General features: G+C 38.9%; 1 protein-coding gene across 1 annotated transcript in view; it reads left to right on the top strand.

The window, feature by feature from the left end:
• Positions 1–20755, top strand: part of ARHGAP28 (Rho GTPase activating protein 28) — a 145956-nt gene that overhangs the window by 106217 nt on the left and 18984 nt on the right. The window contains exons 7-12 of the mRNA XM_060119032.1: positions 3780–3864; positions 5903–6045; positions 8540–8705; positions 8833–8924; positions 11228–11305; positions 16137–16299. Of these exons, the coding sequence (XP_059975015.1) occupies positions 3780–3864; positions 5903–6045; positions 8540–8705; positions 8833–8924; positions 11228–11305; positions 16137–16299 (727 nt within the window). The remainder of the gene's footprint in view (positions 1–3779; positions 3865–5902; positions 6046–8539; positions 8706–8832; positions 8925–11227; positions 11306–16136; positions 16300–20755) is intronic.

Below are 20755 nucleotides of genomic sequence, written 5' to 3'. Positions count from 1 at the left end.
TACAGTTTTATGCCAAGGCCTGGCATCACTGTAGACCTAATGCTTTGATTAATTTTTCAAATGATATGGTTTAGGGATTATATTCCTTTCAATCCCAACTTGTATGAATTTGGTAATGTGTGTTTGTTCTAGCAAAACATCCAGTTCATTTAAAATTTCAATATATGTTGGTGTGTGTGTGTGTGTAAACACATGTACACAAATATATATATGTACATACACACATTTGTTTAGGTGCATAATTTTAAAATTTTCTGTGAAGGTAGCTATTACTCCTTTTTTCTTCATAAAATTTATGTCTATCAGAATGTAAATACTTGCCTGTGTTGGCAGTATTTTTTTTAAAGTCACTACCTTTAATTAATTAAGCCTACTTTTTCTATCGTATTAATTTTTTTCATTCATTCTTGGGTCTACTTGGATAATTTTTCCTAGTCTCTTGGATGATAAACATTTTTCTTCTTTTTTATTTTTTTGAAATATATACTCATTTTAATGTCAGACACAGAAATTTCAGATATCCCTTTTTAGAAGGATTTGCTCGGAACTTATCCATTACATCAGCAACTTTTTTTTTTCCTGAATTTAATTTAATTTATTTTTTTATACAGCAGGTTCTTATTAGTCATCAATTTTATACACATCAGTGTATACATGTCAATCCCAATTGCCCAATTCATCACACCACCACCCCCAGCCCCCTGCCGCTTTCCCCGCTTGGAGTCCATTTATTTTTAAACTTTATTACTTGTGTTTAAGGTTAAGAAGTAATCTGAATAATACTTCGGCTATTCACATGTATTTTTGGAATTTATTGCTCTCATTGTCTTTAATATTTAGTTTATAATTTCAGATGTCATAGATGGCATCGGAATGCCTTTAAATTCACATTTGGATAGATTTTGTAATTTTTATTATATTTTTTATTTCAAAATTGGTTATGTATTTGTCAGTGAATGTGGCTTATTTACGTTCGTCTCTGGGGAATTTGGCACAGTGGATGCAAGAGGTGGTTTTATCAGTTCTGATCTCAGATGCAGAAGAGGAATATGGGGAGCCTTATTGTCTGTAATGACTGAAGCACAAGCAGACTTAGTGTATAGAGTCATAACACATAGATTGCAACCATGAGAAAAAAACCAAGCAGCCAGTCAGGAAGGTCAGAAACATCTTTTGAGTCGGTGAGTTTCTCCTGTAAGTAATGAACACGGAAAATATTTGGTATGGTGTTTCTTTAATGCGAAAGAAATATCAGATAGTCAAAGTCTAGTTTTAAGAGAACTCAAGCAGATAGTGCTAACCTTCTAAATGTTGGAATTTAAAATAATAATCCTTCAACCCTTACTCTCCAATCCCAGTGCAGTAGGATTTGGGCAGCAGAGCAAGCGTTGGTAGCAAGGAAGCTTTGCCTCTCCTAAAGCAGCTGAGGCCCCAGTGGGAAACTCTAGTGGCTGGGCATGTAGGGAAATGGTAGGATCCATTATGGACAAGCTAGGGAAGTTTGTTTTAAATGGGAGTGGCATTTATGTTTGAAATACATTAAAATCACTAGTGAAAATATTTTAAAGATTCCAATATTAATATGTTTAATGAGTAAATGGATGTTTTAAAATTATGAATACCAAGCACTGAGCCTTTTCATTCAACCTGTTTCAAAACTCATGGTCCCTTTACTGGCAGAGAGGTCTTCCTTTTCATTTTCACCAAGTCATCCCCCTGCTTTAACACATGAATGTTCTTTTGTTTGTTCTGTTGTGTTTTAACCCTTATGAGTCTAAGTCTGAGAACCTCTACCTGGCTTTCAAAACCTGCTTGACTAACATATTTCTCATATTTTTCTAATACCTTGTCTCAACTCCTGGCAAATCAGGCTCTCCGTGATCCTCTCATGAAGCCAAAATGCTTCAGATTTCCATACCTGAAATTTATAATTCCATGTCTGGCCTGAATGCTTTGCCCATCTCCCTGCCTTTGTAAGTCCTTTTCATCATTCCTTTGAGTTCCCGTGCAAGGTCAGCCACCTCTTCAGTGAAACCTTTTGGGTGGCACCTCTTTCCTCTCCTTTACTCTCCAGTAAACACTAGTAGTGTAGAAATTAGCTCTTAAGAGTGGATTGTCTTTTAATAATGTTCCATAAATGTTACTCTCTTCTCCTCATTATAAATAGCTAAAGAGCAAGGGTCACGATTTAAATTTCTGCTTCCCCCAGGAAAGTCCCAGAATAATTTATATTACAAAAAGTGGGACCTCAGTCAATACTGTAGGCTGGCTGGAGGCCAGTTAAACCAGACAGCAGATGGCACTTCTCCACTTTACAGATTACAAAATTGACATTTAGTCCATTCAAGGATCCCAAGCCATCAGCTTCAAGCCTTACATGAGTGTTTCTCAATTTTCAGGAGTGTTCTCTTCTATAGATGAGTTATTACAAAGTTTAATAAAACATTTCTTTCTAGAAAAACGTAAGGAAACCACTGAAAAGTGTTCCACATCTTTTTAAGGATTTCAGTGTATAGGTAATCTTTAATCTGTAGTGTTAGTTTTTAGAGCCACCAATTACATAATTGAGCATCTGTATTTTAATAGTTGGCAATATATTCACATTCTGTTTACACAATAAGGTATGTTATCTCCTTTGGAATAAAATAGGAAAAAGAGAACGCAAAGCTCAGCATTCGAGATTCCCTTGTGCAATTTGTAGTACATAATAAAGGATCTTTCATGAAGCAGGTGTTCAGTTCATATTGCTAAATAAATACGAGTGTAAAAGAAACGACATCAGGCTCTGGGGAAAAAAGAACAGACTTATGTGTGAAGAGCATAAAAAAGATTCTTGATGGAATAGCAGATTTTCACCCTCACACATACTCACAGCTGATAACTTCCATGTTAAAATTTATATTGGTAGAAATGGTAGAATTTGTGTGTAAGTTTTTACTAGTACCTATCCAACCTGAGTTAGAGCTCTACAAAGCTCTACAGAGCTCTACAAAGTTAATTACTCAACTTCTGATAACATTGCAGGGGAGTGCAGTGCTTTGGCAGGATTGCAGTGAAGAAAGTAGGAAATTAATTAAGAGAGGACACTGAACTAGAAAACGTACTTAAATTTTTGGTTGTTATTATCACTCTGTATTTCCTAGCAAAGAAGTTAATGTATGAGTATATTAATAGTAGCTAACCCTCATGCAGTACTCACTATGTGCCAGATATTGTTCCATGTGATTTATAGTCATTTAAAATTCATAATAACTTGTTGAAATATGTTCTATTATCATCTTCATTTTACAGATCAGGAGATTAAGCAATAGAGAGTCCTGTAACTTGCTTGAAGTCACACGAAGTGGAAGAACCAGGATTAGAATCCAAGCAATCTGGCTCCAGCATCCCTGTTACTAGCCATCTAGCTATGTCATGACTTAGAGTTTACGACCAAAATGTGTGACCAGCTGCATCAAGAATAACAAATATAATAATCGTCAAACTATGTGACATCAAGCATTGTAATTTTTACGTTAGGAACTGTATGACAACAAACATTTAAGAAGATGTGGTTATTTTGACCTTGACTTAGTTCTCTTTTGAGAAAAATGTGTGAGCTGTACAGGTCTGAACTGAGTGAGAAAACAAAGGAAATCAGATGCAAGCCCTTCATGGAATCAAGAATTGCTTTTTGTGAAAAGAATTCAAATATACCGCAGAACATAAATCAGGTTGAAGCGTAAGGTAGACTGTATTTATGATAAGCTGTTTTGTGTTCATCTTCCCTTGTTTCACAGTCTACCCTGGAGACTATTCCAGATGTGCCAGCTCATTCCAATGGCTCAGCAGACCCTGGACAGTCGGTGCAGAACGCAGTGAGTGGTGAGTGACACAAACTCCTACTGTACTCAGGCTGTGTCTTTTTGCTTTTGTGCTGGCGCTCAATTCAGTGAGAAGTGAATTTCTGAAAGCAAAATGTAAGTGTATTTTCTCCCCTTTTTGATTTTCACCCGGGCCTCTCCTCCCATCACTTCCAAACAGCCCATCTGTCATACCAGACGAAACTAATTGAACAAGATTGGAAGCAGAATCTTTTCCACCTTTATTCCCACTGCATCATTTAGAAACTACTCACTTAGGCAGTGTCTTTGATTTGGGGCCTCTCTGACAGGTAATCTGGATCTGCTTAACAGTGTCAAGCAGACCAGGAAGTAGACCACTTCCAAGAACCTCGAATTATGCTCAAGTAAATGCAGCAGCAGAGCAGCTTGTGATATACAGAGTAACAGGGTTAGCTTTTAAATGGGCCTCTTCCACTTGAGCATTGGATACTCTGCATGGGCTCAGTATGGAATCTCAAATCCTCCTTGTTAGAAATAGGTCCCTTTAGGCCACACTTTTATGATTCCTCAAAATTTTCCCTAAATAATGCACCATCTTCTCAGATACAGCAGAACCCCATACTTGCAGCATTAGCTTCAAAACTCAAATAAGTTGGGGTGATGAAAATGTTCTAAAATTGACCGATGGTTGTACAACTCTGCAAATATCCTAAAAACCGTTGACTGTACACTTCAAATAAGTGAATTCTAGGCATGTGGATTACATTTTAATAAAGCTGTTTCCAAAAAAAAAGAAAAATCGAAGAGAATGGATTTGCTGTAAATTATTCCACATCATTCTACTTGCTGACATATTGTTATTCAGTTCAACTCATACCACTAAAAGATAAAAGTCTACCTGAAGTAGTCTGGTGATTTGGAGTATCGGCCTGTATAATCAACACTGTCCAAAGAATCTGTCCATAGGTCCTTAAGAAGTTAGCGTTTTATTTAACAATTAATCTTACTCTAATTTGCATGCAAGCCTCTGTATGATGAGTGAAAATCTTAACTGTGCCCTCATTATTTTCTAAGTTCTTACTGTATCCATTTATTGTGTTTTAATTCAGTATAACTGTTTAGAATTTTAAATTTGTTGATTTACAAATTTCTCTGTTAAACTTTTAATTGAGATTAACTAGGTCTTCTATCATTTCTATCTTTTGTTCCTTTTGTTCTATTTGGTTTTCATTTAGTCACTGTCTATAGAAGAGAGTAAAAGAGATGAGCTCTTTTTTTTGTAATCAAATAAGTCTTTTCATGACATATGAACAGTTTTGCCAGGCAATGAAACAAGATGGCAAGCCAAACTCTTAGTCAAAAATCAGATTTAGGTTTACTCAAATGATTTCACTTGTTTTTGGTAAGGAATCTATTGTCTTAATTTCAGACTTGAGAGAAACATGGATATGGGACACTACTTGTCACCCATTTAGCTTTGTAATGTGCATCATACGAGGTCAGGTAACGATACAGAATCACAAGAATTAGGATTAATTCACCTGAACAAATCTAGTAGTGAAGGGCAAACTGAATTTGAACAAATTTTAAGAGATACAGTTCCACAGTTTGGCAAAAAACCCAAGAGGAATGAAAGTAGGCAGGAATTTTCTGTGGGGCCTCCACCCTTTCTCCCTCTGCTTTAAGCTTTTGCTTCCCCAAGAGCAGCAACGTTGGGTCTGGATGGACTTAATTTTAATATCATGAGAATATATAGAAATATTTCATTTTGGTCTTTCTAATAATCTAATAATCTTCAGTGCTTTTCATGAGACATAAACATCTAAAATTAAAAACATCAGATTAAATAGAAAGTTTGTTTGGATGACAATTATAGAAGTTTGTTCATGTGGAAATCTGATGACACTACATCAATTGCTTAACTGAAATCATTCTGGGTGAGTCTAATGCTTTTCCTGGGATGTAAACATTCTAACGTGCTTATGGATTAACTTGTAAATATTTTGTGCTTATTTTACAGTAAATGGTATTGATTGATTAAATGGCATATTAAATATTCCACATCCTCTGTTCTTTAGATGATGAATATCTGGAAAAGGACATTCCACTACAAGCTGAAGAGCTGTCCTTTGAAGTATCTTATTCAGAAATGGTTACAGAGGCTCCAAAAAGAAATAAATTTAAGAAGTCAGATTTTAAGAAAGAAGACTATGTTTTACCTGTAAGTAAAAACCTTTCATGATTATTCCACTAGCTTCCTGTGACTTCTCTGTGGGACAAACTAGGATTTTTTAAAAAATTTCTTTGTGTGTGCACAAGGGCATGGGGAGAGGCCAGGCATCAGTGTTACATCACACCAGGGACATTATTTGTTGTGTAGTACACAGCCTGCCTGGCTGTACTTGGCAGCTCTGGGTTGAGGAAGAGTTGCTAGGGTATATGCTTGAGTACTGCTTTACAGATGAAATAGGATTTCCAGTTGGCTTGTGTGCTTTCATGCACTTTATATCCTTACTTTACTTACAGGTTGATGCCGATTCCACCTGTAACTGTATACCTCCTTGTGCATTAGAAGCCACATGTCATGATGGGGCACTGCAGAAAGTCACGGTCATTAACAATAAGAAGTGAGAGCTTATAGGGCAGACACTAAAAACTCATCAAAAATAAATTCAAGAATTCGTACTATTATTATGGGATGGGAAAGTAGAGCTACATACTTCATTAGCCTGAAAGCCTCATTATATATATCCAGGATAATTATATTCTGAAAGCCCAATACAGGAAATATGCTACACTGATCTATTTGCTACTCAGTCAGTGCATTTGTGAAGAGTTCAAGATGTGGAGTCCTGAATATTCTGTGCTGATCAGGGCTGGAGGCATGATGAGCAGGGCTCAGGCAGTTTCAGGGCTAGAGGAATGAGTCATCTAGAATCAGGCAGAGGCTTTGCCCCAGGTGGCCTGGACCATTCCTGTGATGGAGGGGAAGAGGACAGGGCGAGAATTGTAAGACTCACCAGGGGCCTTCTATGGGCCAGACACTGCAGTAGGTATTCTAGTTCTCATCATCCTAGTGATTGTTCCCATTTTACAGTTGAGGAAACTGAGGCCCAAACAAGCTAAGTAACATATCCAAATCTTCACAGCTAATAGGAGGCAGAAACAGGATTTAAACCTACACGTGACCATCTTCAAAACCCCTCCTGGACCCTATGCAGCCTCTATGTCGGAGGGCACAGTGGCATTCTGGGACAAAAGAGGGAACCCAGCTCTGGGACTCTGGTTGCAGGGGGAGTCCCTCTGAATCTTTGGAGAGAATTGTCCAAGAGAGGATGCTGACCCCCAGTCTCCTCATCATGTCTGTCTCCTCCTGAGTTTGGGCTCACCTGGGGTGCAGGGCAGCCTCCCATGAAGAGCTCTGCATAGGGTGTAGCACGTAGTGTCAATAATTGCTCAGTAATGATTGCAGTTCTTGTTGTGTTGCTGTTGTTGTTATGTGTTATTGTCATGTGGGGCCTTGGTCTCAGAAAGAAGGTAAAATAGGGCTTCCCTGGTGGTGCAGTGGTTGAGAGTCCGCCTGCCGATGCAGGGGATACGGGTTCGTGCCCCGGTCCGGGAAGATCCCACATGCCGCAAAGTGGCTAGGCCCGTGAGCCATGGCCGCTGAGCCTGCGTGTCCGGAGCCTGTGCTCCGCAATGGGAGAGGCCACAACAGTGAGAGGCCCTCATACCGCAAAAAAAAAAAGAAAGAAGGTAAAATAACCAAGTGTTTAATAGCACAAGGTATGCCTCAGACCACACCCTATGTTTTGTTGTTTAGCTTTTAAATACTTGGAATTTCAAAGAACAGCTGTTGAATGAATGAGTAAATGAATGAATGAATGAATTGGTAGATGCTTTAAAAATCCCAAGGAAGCTGTAGTTTAGGGAACTCCTATGGAGAATGTATACTTACAAGTTTGTAATTTAAATAACTATTTTATAGTTCTACTTTAGCCATTTTCTTTCAATACCAGGTTTTCTGAGAGCAAAGTATTTGTTATATATTTTATATATATACTTAAATATAAAATTTATATTTTACTTATGTAATTATATATTAACTTATATAATACTTATATTTTATTATTATTAGCTATATGTAATATTTCTGTTATTTATTACAAGAACAATCTCTTGTTTTTTAAAGGTCCTACTTCTTATAGTCTTCATATTATTTCTGGACTGTTGAAGGGTTTTTTATTGTTCTTTTAGTGTATTTTGTTTCCTAGTGTGGAAATGGAGAATATAACGATATAATTGGCTTCAAAATGATAGTAGAATTATTTGGCACTTTCTATGCATTTTTCTTTTTTAAGAATATTTTGAATTACCTAAATTTGATTTTTAAGGTAGAATAACTATTGTCCCAGCAAGCAGGTGCAATCAGTTTCAGTTGAGAAATTACCTACCTTCTTTACACCACAGTTGTGGTGATGACGTTATGGTGTACTTCAGATCACTGTTTTGTTTCAGTTTACTGTAGTAGTGATCTGCAGATGTTCTAAAAATCATATTCATAACCTTTCTGTGATGCAGCATGCTCCTCAGAGATTTTTTTTATGAATAGCATGTCTTGCTGTACAGATTTAGAATGTCCAGGTGGCATTTGAATGAAGGTATAATAATTTTCCTTTGCCATAAAAAATAAATATCCTCAATATGTATTTTAGAAATTTATTGTTCAGAAAACCAGATTTGGCCTAACTGAAGCAGGAGATCTGTCTGCTGAAGACATGAAGAAAATCCGCCATCTCTCTCTGATTGAATTGACGGCCTTTTTTGATGCCTTTCGTATTCAACTGAAAAGAAACAAAACGGAGAAAGTAAAAGGACGAGGTATTAAGACTTATTCTGAAAACAAAACAAAACAAAAAGACTTATTCTGGCTTTAACACTTTGATACATGGGAATAAGACGGTGCTTTTCTGATTCTTTTTTCTTTCTTGGCTATTTTACAATGAAGACAGTGGGATTTTTGGAGTTCCTCTTACAGTCCTGCTGGAAAATGACCGAAGGAAAGATGCTGGAGTGAAAGTTCCCCTTGTGTTACAAAAAGTGAGTTCAGTGTAAATAAAGGGGCAGTTAATAGAGCCCTGTGCTTGCAGTGTGCTATTTGTAAACCCACTAATGAATTTTCCTTTAGATTTAAAGACACTAAAGCCCTATTAGGACTTGGGCCTTGGTGATTTCCAGGTTTCCTCCATACGTCCACATGACATCCACAAACACTTGGGCATGTCTGCCTTGCTGAGAACTTCTGGAGCCTGTTTCACTGTCTGATCATAAAGCATCAGGTGATGAGTGCAGATGCTCTGTCACATGGCTTCCTTTAGTTATATTTCTTTGAATATTTAAAACATGTTATTTGTGTGTATGTATGTGTTTGTGTGTGTGTGTGTGTGTATTTGATTATTCTGTCCTGTATAAGAGATGACTTAATTATTAGCAGTCCATTTACTAATCATACAAGTATTTGCTAAGATATATCGCAGGTTGGGTGTTTTTAAATGTGTATGTATAGTTGTTTAAATGAATTTTCCAGACAAAGCTAAATAAAGTCTAAAAATCAGCTTATTCTGGTGGTGTTTGGGGTATGACTGAGAAGGTACGATCCATTTAGACAAAGAAGAATTTTGGTTTGGGAGGTTTTGAAACTGATATTACCTGAACTATCGTATGTGGTTGTCTCTGTGACTATCACTGGTTAATGGCTCATTTGCTTTTGTGTCACTTTTTTTATAGCCAGCAATTTACACTGGTTTAATTATGCATTTATTCAACAGTGACATCCGGTGGCACAAGTAAAATTCCAAGCCCTAAACACACATCTTGTTGAATTTTCAATTCAGTTTTTAAATGATATGTGAAAATACTGAGTGAGGAAACATACTTACTTTATTCACAGTAACAATTCTATGTCTCTTTACTATCTTCCTTAATTTTGCTACCAATACCTCAAATTGAGCTGCTCCTCAAATCAGGTGATTGATTGACTGCCAATAGGAGCAGGGAGGATGGCAACCAGGGGGCCAGAGGATGCTGGCGACACCCAGTGTGCGCGTCTGTAGGGCACCTCCCCTGCACCCGGCCGTCTGTATCTTGTCATGTCTGGACAGCACCGAGCAGCCCCAGGAGGTCGGTGTTATCATCTCCCTTCTACTGCTGAGGCAACGGAGGCATCGTAGGGTGAGATAACTTGCCCAAGAACACACAAGAGGTAGATGCAAAAAGGAGCACAGTATGTATATCCAAGGCCAGGTCCATGGTGACTCTAAGATCTCCTTTCGTTCCTTGAATTAGAACCAGAATAATGCCCTTTGTCCTCTAGTGAAAGGACAGAGTCTGAAGAAAATGCATAAAAATCTAAGACTGAGAAGATTCAACACAAGAATTTATATTGTTAAGTAGGTGCAAAATCCTAGCACATGGAAGGTGCACAATACATGCCAGTTAAACTAAATCTGGGTTTACCTCGTGTTAGCACCTCAACAGGTGCTATAGCTCTAGTTACTGCTCCTCATCTGAGGCACTGCTCTTCTACTCCTGTGGGAGAGGCTTTTCTTACGAGCACGTTTCTTCCTCCTAAATATCTACTTCTCTTCACACCTACAGGAACTACCTTAGCTCCAGGCACCATCATTTCTTGAAGGGAAAATAACAGAGACTCTGGATCCTGCTCTTGCTGTGTGAACGTGGGCAGATCCTTTCTCCTTTCCATGCCTCAGTCTCCTCAGCAGTAGAATGGGGATTCTACTAGTACCCGCCTCATAGGATTATTGTGAGGGTTAAGTAAGTTAATGTAGTAAAGTGCTGAGAATGTTATCTGACACACAGTAAGTGCACAATCAATGTTAGTGTTTATTATTATTTAATCATAAACCATCATCATTACCATGAGAGCTCATGAGACCTATAAGCCTTTACAGTATGTAATCCCTTGGTCAGACTTTGAGAATCCCTATAGCTTCTTAGCCAGAATAGTGCAACTAATGATAGTAAATTTAGGATCTTTTCTTATTGGTCAATCTGCAGAAAGAGATACAGTAATCAGATCTTAAAATAGTTAAGTGGCAGTGTAGTTTCTTGGTTAAGAGCACAAGCTTGAGAGAATTGGTGCCATTACTTTTGAGGTTGACCCTGGGGAAAGTGGAAAACAGCTCTAAGTCTCCATTTCCTCATTTGCAAATTGGAGGCTAATGTTGACCTCCTGGGAGAGTGTGAACATTTAACTAGGCATTCGAGTACCAGGCATGTATATATGCTTGGTAATGTATCGATTGCTTTCATCATCGTTATTACTTCAAATGTTTGTTATCATATGGAGGTATTTATTTTTGTAATGTATCATTGCTCTCCAGTTCTTTCAGAAAGTTGAAGAATCGGGTCTGGAATCTGAAGGGATTTTTCGACTTTCAGGATGTACTGCCAAAGTCAAGGTACCAAACATTTTCTCTCTTCCTCGTTAGAGATCTCAGCTAGCTAGACCCAAGTTCACACGGGCATCAGGTGTGTCTAGTTGTTTGTTGTTGTTTTTTGGATACTACCACTTGGCCCTATAGATCATGTGTTCCATGATCCTGAGTTGTGCATTCCTTTAAACTAAAACAACAACAATAAAAAGCCAACAACAATGAAAGAACACATCAATTCACTATCAAAAACTGCTGCTTGTCTTTAATTCGGTAAAGTTGAAATGTCCCATCATTGTTTTTTGTGTTAAACACTTTAGCTTTTTTGTGTTCCTCTCAGTCATGGAATTCACTAAGCCAGTATTAGATGATCCCTGATTTCCATTGTCAATTGCTTCAAACTTAGAAACATTCTTTGGCTTTCCTTTTAATGGAAGTCCTTATAAGAATTTGTAGGAATGGCTGTAGCCACTAGAACACTCACTCAGCAGTTCTAAAACCCAACTCCATTTAAGGTAATGTTAGTTGCTACATATAAAACCACTCATGCAATGTGAATTCCTTTACTTTCCTACTTCTGTATGGTGGGAAACTCTTCAAGTACAGCAAAAAAAAAAAAAGAATTGTTAGAAAAGAAAAGCTTTTCTCATATATTTCCAGTAAGATATCCCACTTTGTGTGCCGGTGTGCATCCACGGAGTCCCTCCCTGCCCTGTACACTCCCTGGTGGGTGGACATGGAAACATGAGCAGTTCCCAATAATGAATCCTTGCGGAAAAAAATCTCGGGGAGAGGGAAAAGTGAACTTGGTTGTGTTTGAACTACTAAAAGGAATTGTGTAGGGGCAGGAAAGCATCTCTTCACTAATTCACTTGGGCACATGTTTTGGGAAATTCTGGTTGTATCAGAAGTCTCAGAGTTTTTATATAGACGTATGATGAGATATTTTTCAAAGGGGAAATTGAGAATAAATAGGCTGTGTCTATTGGAAGCTCCAGAAAACAGGTGTTGGGACAGAGTTAGGAGTAGAAGACGGTTATCGGCGGACCGTGCTTCTCAAGGATCAAGGGAGAGGACGTGGGCTTGGGCGGGCTGAGCCTCAGACCGGGTGCAGGTGGGACTCTCTCCCTGTGCCCTGTCAGCCCCACACTGCACTGTCACTGCTGGGACTGCCTGCAGGGAAGGGCCTGAGGCCAATCAGAAGGTGCCAGCAGCTGGGGAGTCAGCTACCTGCATTTTTTGCCGATGAACAGCCAGTTCTTTTTTGAAGGGAGACCTGAGCTGTGCTCTGCACTGTGCTGGTGACAGAGGGAACAGCACATCTGGGGGAGCTGTGACTTCCCTGGGAGTAGACATTACTAAATACTGGCACAAGTTCGTTTGAAAGGCAGGAAAATTCCTAGTGGATCCTTAAGGTTTGTCCTCTCTAAATGGGATCTACTTTTTGTTTCAGGTTCTCACAGGTATGGTTTTTATATATACTTCTAAATAAATGTATCCTAAATCTGAGGACAAAAGCTGTTACTAGTTTTGGTTAAGTCTTTGTGGTTATATCTGTAGAGTCAGAGAACCAAAATGAAGTCAGGAAAATGAATTTCCTAAACAGAATTAGACTCCATCCCTCTAGACCTCCCTGTATAATAGGGAAGTTGTATTTGCACATATTCTTACTGACCCTTACTGTGTGTGTGTGTGTGTGTGTGTGTGTGTAGGGGGAACATAATGGATATGACTTAAAATTCTATTTTTGAAATTAATCAAAAGGAGACAACATTACATGACATTTCTTGTATGTATGAATTTTAACATCATAGCACAAGCTGCTTTTCTTTAGCTAATCTTTGACTGAAAAATACTTACCAAAGGCCAATAATTCATTTAATGTGTTCTATTAGGCACATGCATTCCTGAGCCACATTTAGGTAAAAGTCCCTTTTGGCCCTTAATAGGTTTTATGTAGTTTTAGCCTATTTATTCCATCTCTTATTAGTCCGAAAAATGTAATCCAGATGTTTTCGTGGTTTGAGCTCCAAGAAAGCCAATGTGAAAGAACTCCGGGCCAGCGAACAGAAACAGGGGGATATTGCAGTTAGAAAGGCATTGTAACTTGATGTAGTAAGGGGCCTTTATTTCTCTTCTTTGTTCAAACTTTAAACTTTAAAAAAATTTTTCATTTGTTAGACTGTTTTTTCTACGAATGTGCTTGGGGAAAGAAAGTTAAAAAAAAACATTGTAATTATCCTCAAATTGTGCCAAGTGGATGACACTAACACTAAGGTATCATTATGAAGAAGCCAGCCTGGGTTGTGCTTTCAAGTCCCAGTTAGACTCACAGGGGAGCAGCCCTGGGGGACGCTGCTGGTTTTAGCCGCACGGGGCACATAACTGCCCAGCCCATTCCTGGATGTGAGGCCTCAGATCATTTGGAACCAATTTAATGCTTTGGTGTTTCCAGTGATTTTCTTTTCCAAAAATGACAGAAATTTGAGCCAAACACCGGGGAATATGTTTCATGGAAGAAGGCAGACTGGTTTGACATGCACGGTTTTCTTTTTTGACTCGTTTCAGTTATTCGGAGGCTGCTCTAAATGTTTTATAGTGATGTTACCTGGTCTGCTGGTTTCCCTTCCTGAACTGGTTTTTGAAGCTGAAAGCAGGTTATTTGCATTTTTATAAAAGTACCTCAGAATTGGAAGCAGGTTAGATATTTGCTCAGAGGAGATTGAAGGACATGGCTCCTGACCCTTGCCTGGCGTTCTTATTAACAGTGGACAGAAAGCATGACTTTTTTTTTAACGTGTACACGTCTCTGGCGAGGAAAGCTCAGCCCCGGGTTCATGTGGCTTCATGTTTGGGACCACCGTGGACGTGTCAGCTCTGGTCCTACTTCCACTGTGCTCGGGTCCCAACTTCTCCGTGTGTCTCACGCTGGCCGTCTAGACAAGATGAGGTGCTGTTATAACCCGAATATCCACACCACATACACATGGGTTTCCCGTAGTAATAACACTAGAGGTTGTAGCAGACCCAGACGAGGGGAGGGTAAGTGCAGCCAGCATTTCCTGAGCGCTCTCTGTATGCAGGCCCTGCCCCCTGAGCTCTACATTGTAGTGTCCAATTTAATCTCTGTGAGGTTGTTCTAATATCCATCTTTTAAAAAAACGATGATTGCTCTTGACTTTATTTTATTTATTTATTTTTAAAAATTTTGGCTGCACCACACGGCCTGTGGGATCTTAGTTCCCCGACCAGGGATCGAACCCGCACCCCCTGCATTGGAAGCTCGGAGTCTTAACCACTGGATCGCTGGGGAAATCCCTAATATCCCTCTTATGGAGCGAGAAACCTCACAGGCCTACAACTAGGCAGTTGTGGAATTGGGATAAACACCTAAAATATGTGGTTATAGAACCTGCCCTTGACCCTGGTGCCATGTTGCCTCTTAGGTGGCAGGGACTTAGTGACAGGTGAGAATCACCTTCGTGTTTCAGGTAGCTTCCTGTGGCACAGGTCTGTGGGCAGTGGATTTGAATTATTCTGCTCTTGCCAATACTTCCTGCCCACTTGCAAAACAGTTTCCCCTTTGCCTTATGGCAGTGGTACCAGGCAGTGGACGGAAAACATTTACTCCTCCCCCTCTATTTCCTGTTAAGAACACCTCCATCTGCCCATTACTCCAGCTAGCAATCTGAGAGTCATCCTGGACTGTTATTTCTCCCTCTGAGTCTCATGTTCAATCCATTACTGCTTCTTGAGAATTTTCCCTCCTAGGCGTTTCTTAAATGCCACCTCTTCTTTCTATCCTACAACTGCTTATCCAGGTTAAGTCCTCGATGATCCATCACCAGAAATGGTGCCCTAGCCCGATAATTGCTTTCTGCATCTCTGGCCTGCTTCCCAGCCAGTGCCGAGCTCCAAGCTCCCCCAAATCACTTTTCCGCCTGCCTGTCAGGAAAGATAAATCTCACCTTGTCGTTCTCTAGCTTCTCTTACATGTTCAAGGCTGGAAGACTTAGGCGTCTCATGAGAATAAAGCAAAGGCCTTAAGGATTTTCAGAGTTTTTCCTTTTTTTTTTGAAGAATCCTTTTTGAAGCAGTTATTGTCAGTTGGGAAACTGACTATAACTGCCTGGTATTACTGGTAAACTCTAATTCAAGGGAGCAGTAGAATGGGGGGCACAGGTCATCAAATGAATTAATAATGTAAAATGTATAACCCAAGTAAAACTTAAGGACGATTAGTGATTGTTTTAAAAAGTATTTACACAGTGTTCCCAACCTTACGAAGGATTGGGCAAACATGCAGACATGTGGAAGACATGTGTACGTCTTGGCATAAAACTTCGCTGTAACTGCTCCAGGAAGATATCATTGGTGTGCGTGTTGCACTGAGGTCAGAGTTCCTTTGTTGGGATATTTCTCATTCTGTATGTGAACTAGCCAAGAGGCATACATTCTTGATCTAATTTAGAAACAGAAGACAGGGTGGCAGAAGGAAGGGATCATTGAAAAAAAGGGGGAAGTGGAGGCTTTGTCAAAATCTAGCAGTGCATTTATGATGTGGGCATAGGCAGTATTCTGCCAAAACCATATAAATGAAACTATGATCTGAGTAAAGAACTTTTGTATTTGTAAAGATGGCAAATTATTTTAAGATTAACATTATTCTAAAAGGATTTTAGAAAACTTAAAAAGAATATATTCAGAAATAGCCATTTCAGTTCTTTAATCATGTTGAAAAAAGATAAGCTTAGTAGATATTGGCTTTTCAATCTAATTACAAAAATAGTTTATGTAATGACAGTTTTTAAAGGGGGAGGATTAGGTGGTAAAACTCACTGTTTTCCTTGATTTTCAGCAATACCGTGAAGAACTGGATGCCAAGTTTAATGCTGATAAGTTTAAATGGGAGAAAATGTGCCACAGAGAAGCTGCAGTAATGTTGAAAGCATTTTTCAGAGAACTACCCACCTCTCTCTTCCCTGTGGAATATATACCTGCTTTCATCACTCTAATGGAAAGTAGGTGGAAGAAGTTAAGTGTGAATGGACTAAGATACAAGGTCAATAAAGTGGCACAGAGCAGAAGAAAGATGCATAATCAGATGTGACCATAAATGTATAGATTTGCTATTTCCTGGTACTGCTTGATGAACTATTGAGTTTGATGGTAAACTGTTATCTCTTCACATGTTTATATTTCTGAGTCTGGTTGATATGATTTAGAGGGTTTTATAATCATTAAAAGGCAGAGAGGGTTACAGAACGACCTGGCTCTTGAGATTTGAATTCCTGCTCAACCATCTGTTAACTATGCAGTCAACCTTTCTGAGCTTCACTGCTGCACCTGTAAATTACAGATAATAATTACTTGTCAGGGTTGTCGTGGGTATTGAATGAAGACATCTAGGATAGTGCCTGGTGTATAATAGTCCTTCAAAAAATATAACATCTCTCCCTTCTTTAAATCCGAGGTCCTGGGTCTGATGATGTAGCATGCAGTAAGAAGGTGTTTTGTCTCTGAAAATTACAGTATCACATAGTGTTTCTGAAACTTAAAAAGTCACATAGATGAGGCCTTAACTGAGGTACTTGGATAAAAAGTATAGAAACTGGACAGTGTGTCTTGTATTTGGCAGTCAGAAAGTAATTTCATCCTAAAGGTTGAATATTGAAGAAGGTGTGATGAGAGAAATTTAGAAAAGTAGGATGAGGCTACATAGTGTGGGCTTTAACTACCAACCTGAGGAATTCAGGAGTCACAAGTCTAAATATATATAAGCATGCTAAGTAAATGGTGATTCTATATGGACAGAAATGGACTGTGGCCAGATTGAGAGGACATATCCCATATAAAGGGGTTGGCCACTGCTCAGCTCTGGATGATGGTTACCATGCAGGAGTGAAAGCCAAAATCCAGGCTTTAATGACGAAACTCTTCATTTAAAAATGTCAGCCACAAATTCAAATTTTAAAACACTACATTAGCGTAGCAAGTATTACCCGTATCTGCCAGTTCACAACCTTCTCCAGGTTGACCAGAAGTATAAAATCCTTAAAATCACAATCATAGAAAATAATAGTCACATCATAAGTTGTATGACAAAATTTGTCCTAAAAATTAGTTGGTTCTAAATCTTTAAAAATTTTAACTAAACCAGATTCATAAAATAATCCGCTGTGGCTTCAGAGAAAAGAATATGATAAGAGAAGGCAGTCCTTTTCTAAGCTTTAATTGACATGCTGTGACCAGTATCTCTTTTCTTTGTATGATGTAGTATTTTTGTTTTATGAAAGAAAGAGAGAACTAGTTCTCTTCCTTCTTTTTTTTAAAATTTTTATTTTATTTTATTTATTTTTGCTGTGTTGGGTCTTCGTTTCTGTGCGAGGGCTTTCTCTAGTTGTGGCAAGTGGGGGCCACTCCTCATCGCGGTGCGCGGGACTCTCACTATTGCAGCCTCTCTTGTTGCGGAGCACAAGCTCCAGATGCTCAGGCTCAGTAGTTGTGGCTCACGGGCCCAGTTGCTCTGTGGCATGTGGGATCTTCCCAGACCAGGGCTTGAATCTTCATTCTTTTTTATTTCAGATATTGTATATTTTCAGTTCTAGAATCTCCAGTTGCTACTTTAAAACTATTTTCGATTTATCTGCTGACATTCCCTATCTTTTCATTCATTGTAAGCCTATTTACCTTCATATCATTGAGCATAGTTATGATAGCTGCTTCATAACTAGTTCCAACATCTGGGTCATCTGAGGGTTGGTCTCTGTTGACTGTCTCTTCCCTTGAAAATGGGTCTCTGTTTATGTCAAGTAAGTTTAAACTGTATCCAGAACCTTGTGAATATTTTTTTTGGAAACTCTGTGTTCTGTAATATTTCTCCAAGGAATGGGGTTTTTTCGGTTAGTTTTGTTTTTTGTTTGTATTTAAGCAGACAATTTGCTATTTAATACTTACCTGTGCTACTCCACATATGCATGGTTTATGGGGTAGGCCAACATTTGGGTGGATTTTATACCAGAATTAGGGCCTTCTATCTCTTGACCTTCCCTTTCTGGGATTCCCCATAACTTCCCAGTGGCTGTGGTCATCCTGAACCCTGTCCTCTCTTTGTTCAGGCCAGAAAGATTGGGGTTTTCTTTTGGAATTTCAGCCACCTTATGCCATTGCTGTCTATGGCCTGACCTCAAACTAAAAGCCAGGAAATTGGACACTCTCCCTGTGCCATTCCCTAATGCCAAGTGTCCAGTGCCCTCCTAAATCTGCCTGCTTTTGTTCATTCTCCACTGCCTCAGGTAGTTGTTTTTTGTACATTGTCCAGAGTGTACAGTTGTCTTAAGGAGGGTTGATTGGGTAGGAGCTTACTCAGCCATACCAGAAACAGAACTCCCTCTCTTTATTTCTAAGTCAGAGAAACACAGGATTTTCTGTAAAGTTTGCTGTCCTGGAAAACGGGCTGCAGAAGTCTTATCTTCACTTTGATCTGCAGTTTATATACTGAACAATTCATCAAAACAAATGGTGCCACAGAGGAGTCAATCACCATGTAAAACCTGTTTGGAGAATCATATTTAAGAAGGAAATCATATTTAGTTTTTCTTAATATCATTATTCAGATGTTGAAGCCAGTACACTTCAGTGAAGGGAGAGAATCTGGAAAATATCCTGAAAAGTTTCACAGGACGATCCACATTTCTTTGTATGACTTTGAAAGTGAAAAATACTATATTGTCGTGATTGATTTGATAACTAGCCAACCCCACAGGAAGCCCAGAGTTCTGGGCTGCTGCCATCGGAAAGAATGGCCTTTTTGCCACCTGGAGTAAGCTCTCGTTGTAATGAGGTTTTCTGAAGGGAAGAACTGTGGACATCTGTGTGTTTAAGCTGCCCCTGTATTTACTCTAAAACGGAGGTCAGAGAATGTAGTCTTTTCCACTAGTGTAATTACTTTCTCTTTTCTCTTTTCAAACTGGGTCCAAAAATTGCCCATAAAATTAAAAGACTAATAGTTCATCAATCAAACCTTAGATACTTTCATGAAAAGTTTAATATCTTTCTGAGAAAATAATGACCTCAGGAGTGAAAAAAATGACTCTTAACTAGGGTGCAATAAATGAATTAACTACAAAACTATTAACCACAAAACAGTGTAGGGCCGGGTTTCCTAAGCAAAATGAAAATGGATTATTTGCCAGTTTAGATTTTTAATCTTAAAGGGAACTTTGTAATTTATCTGGAATTAATGGAAATAGAGAGCCTGCATCTGCATCTATTGTTTCCCCCCAGAGGTTTTTTTGGGTTGCATTGGAAAATTATAGACAGCCCTTAACCTGTAATTTATGCCCTAAAGTAATGTCTTATCTGTCCCCAAATGCTTTGTACTGAGATATACTCCTGCTACTGCCTGTTATTCAGGCAAACTCACATCAGTGTGCATTAGCCATTTTGAAAAACAACCTGGACCTGTGTCATTTTTGTTTACAAATTTGACATAAATTTTTAAAAATCCTCATGGGGATTGTGCTGAGACAATACGATATGAGCCTATAAATACTCCTCCCAACTGTTCCTTCATTACGTGGTTACACACAATAATCATGTACTCCTAACTCGGATGCACACGACCTCCTGTGACCTAGTAGTTTGTCACGAGAGTGTTTCCTCTAGTGTAAAGCTAAGTAACTCTATAAGCAGCTGACTGCCTTTATCCACTGAGTCGTAAATGGATAGATTTTCCTTCAACTTGAGAGCTCCCCCTGGGGTTACAGAATGTCATGCTTCCCTGCAGGACCTCCCTACCAAGAGACCATTTTGGGGAGAATACAGAGAGAACAGGCAAAGCCTGGATGCTCTGGAATACCCTATGTTTTCAGCACAGCTGGCTGTGAATTATGCAGTTGTGGATAGATTTCCTAAAATCCTTTCCCTAAAATGGGAAAAGAGCCAATATTGAGAACACACAGTAGTAGAATGTCAACCCTCTGGTGCCATCTTCTGGATCTCCAAAGACCCAACTGTGGTTACCTTCCCTTCATGTCCATTTAAGAGCTAAAATAAACGTCACTGATCATAATAACAAGAGCAAACACCTATGGAGGTAACTATGTACAGGTACTGATGTAAATACTCTGTACATTAGCTCATTTAACCTTCATAATGGCCCGGTGAGGTAGGTATGATGACAATTCCCATTTTACAGATGATAAAATAGAAGCAACAGGGGTTAAATAGCCTGCCCAAGGTCACTCAGTGACTAAATAGTACATGCAGAATTTGAATCTGGTTCTAGAATCTCTGCTCTTAATTATTATGCTTGGCTGCCTCATCATATGGAAATAAAATTTATTTTCTCTTGAATTGAGCTTCAAGCCAACTGTTTATAGCATAAAAGTAAAGCAAGATCTATGAAAGTACTTTGAAAAGAGAAATGTTATACAGATCCAGAATAATTTTGAGGATCTCGTTGGCCACCTGCCC

Source organism: Mesoplodon densirostris, chromosome 15, assembly GCF_025265405.1.
Source record: "Mesoplodon densirostris isolate mMesDen1 chromosome 15, mMesDen1 primary haplotype, whole genome shotgun sequence".
In the NCBI taxonomy this organism is placed as follows: domain Eukaryota; kingdom Metazoa; phylum Chordata; class Mammalia; order Artiodactyla; family Ziphiidae; genus Mesoplodon; species Mesoplodon densirostris.
Note: the sequence above shows the minus strand (reverse complement) of the source record. Positions and strands in the feature narration are given on the sequence as shown.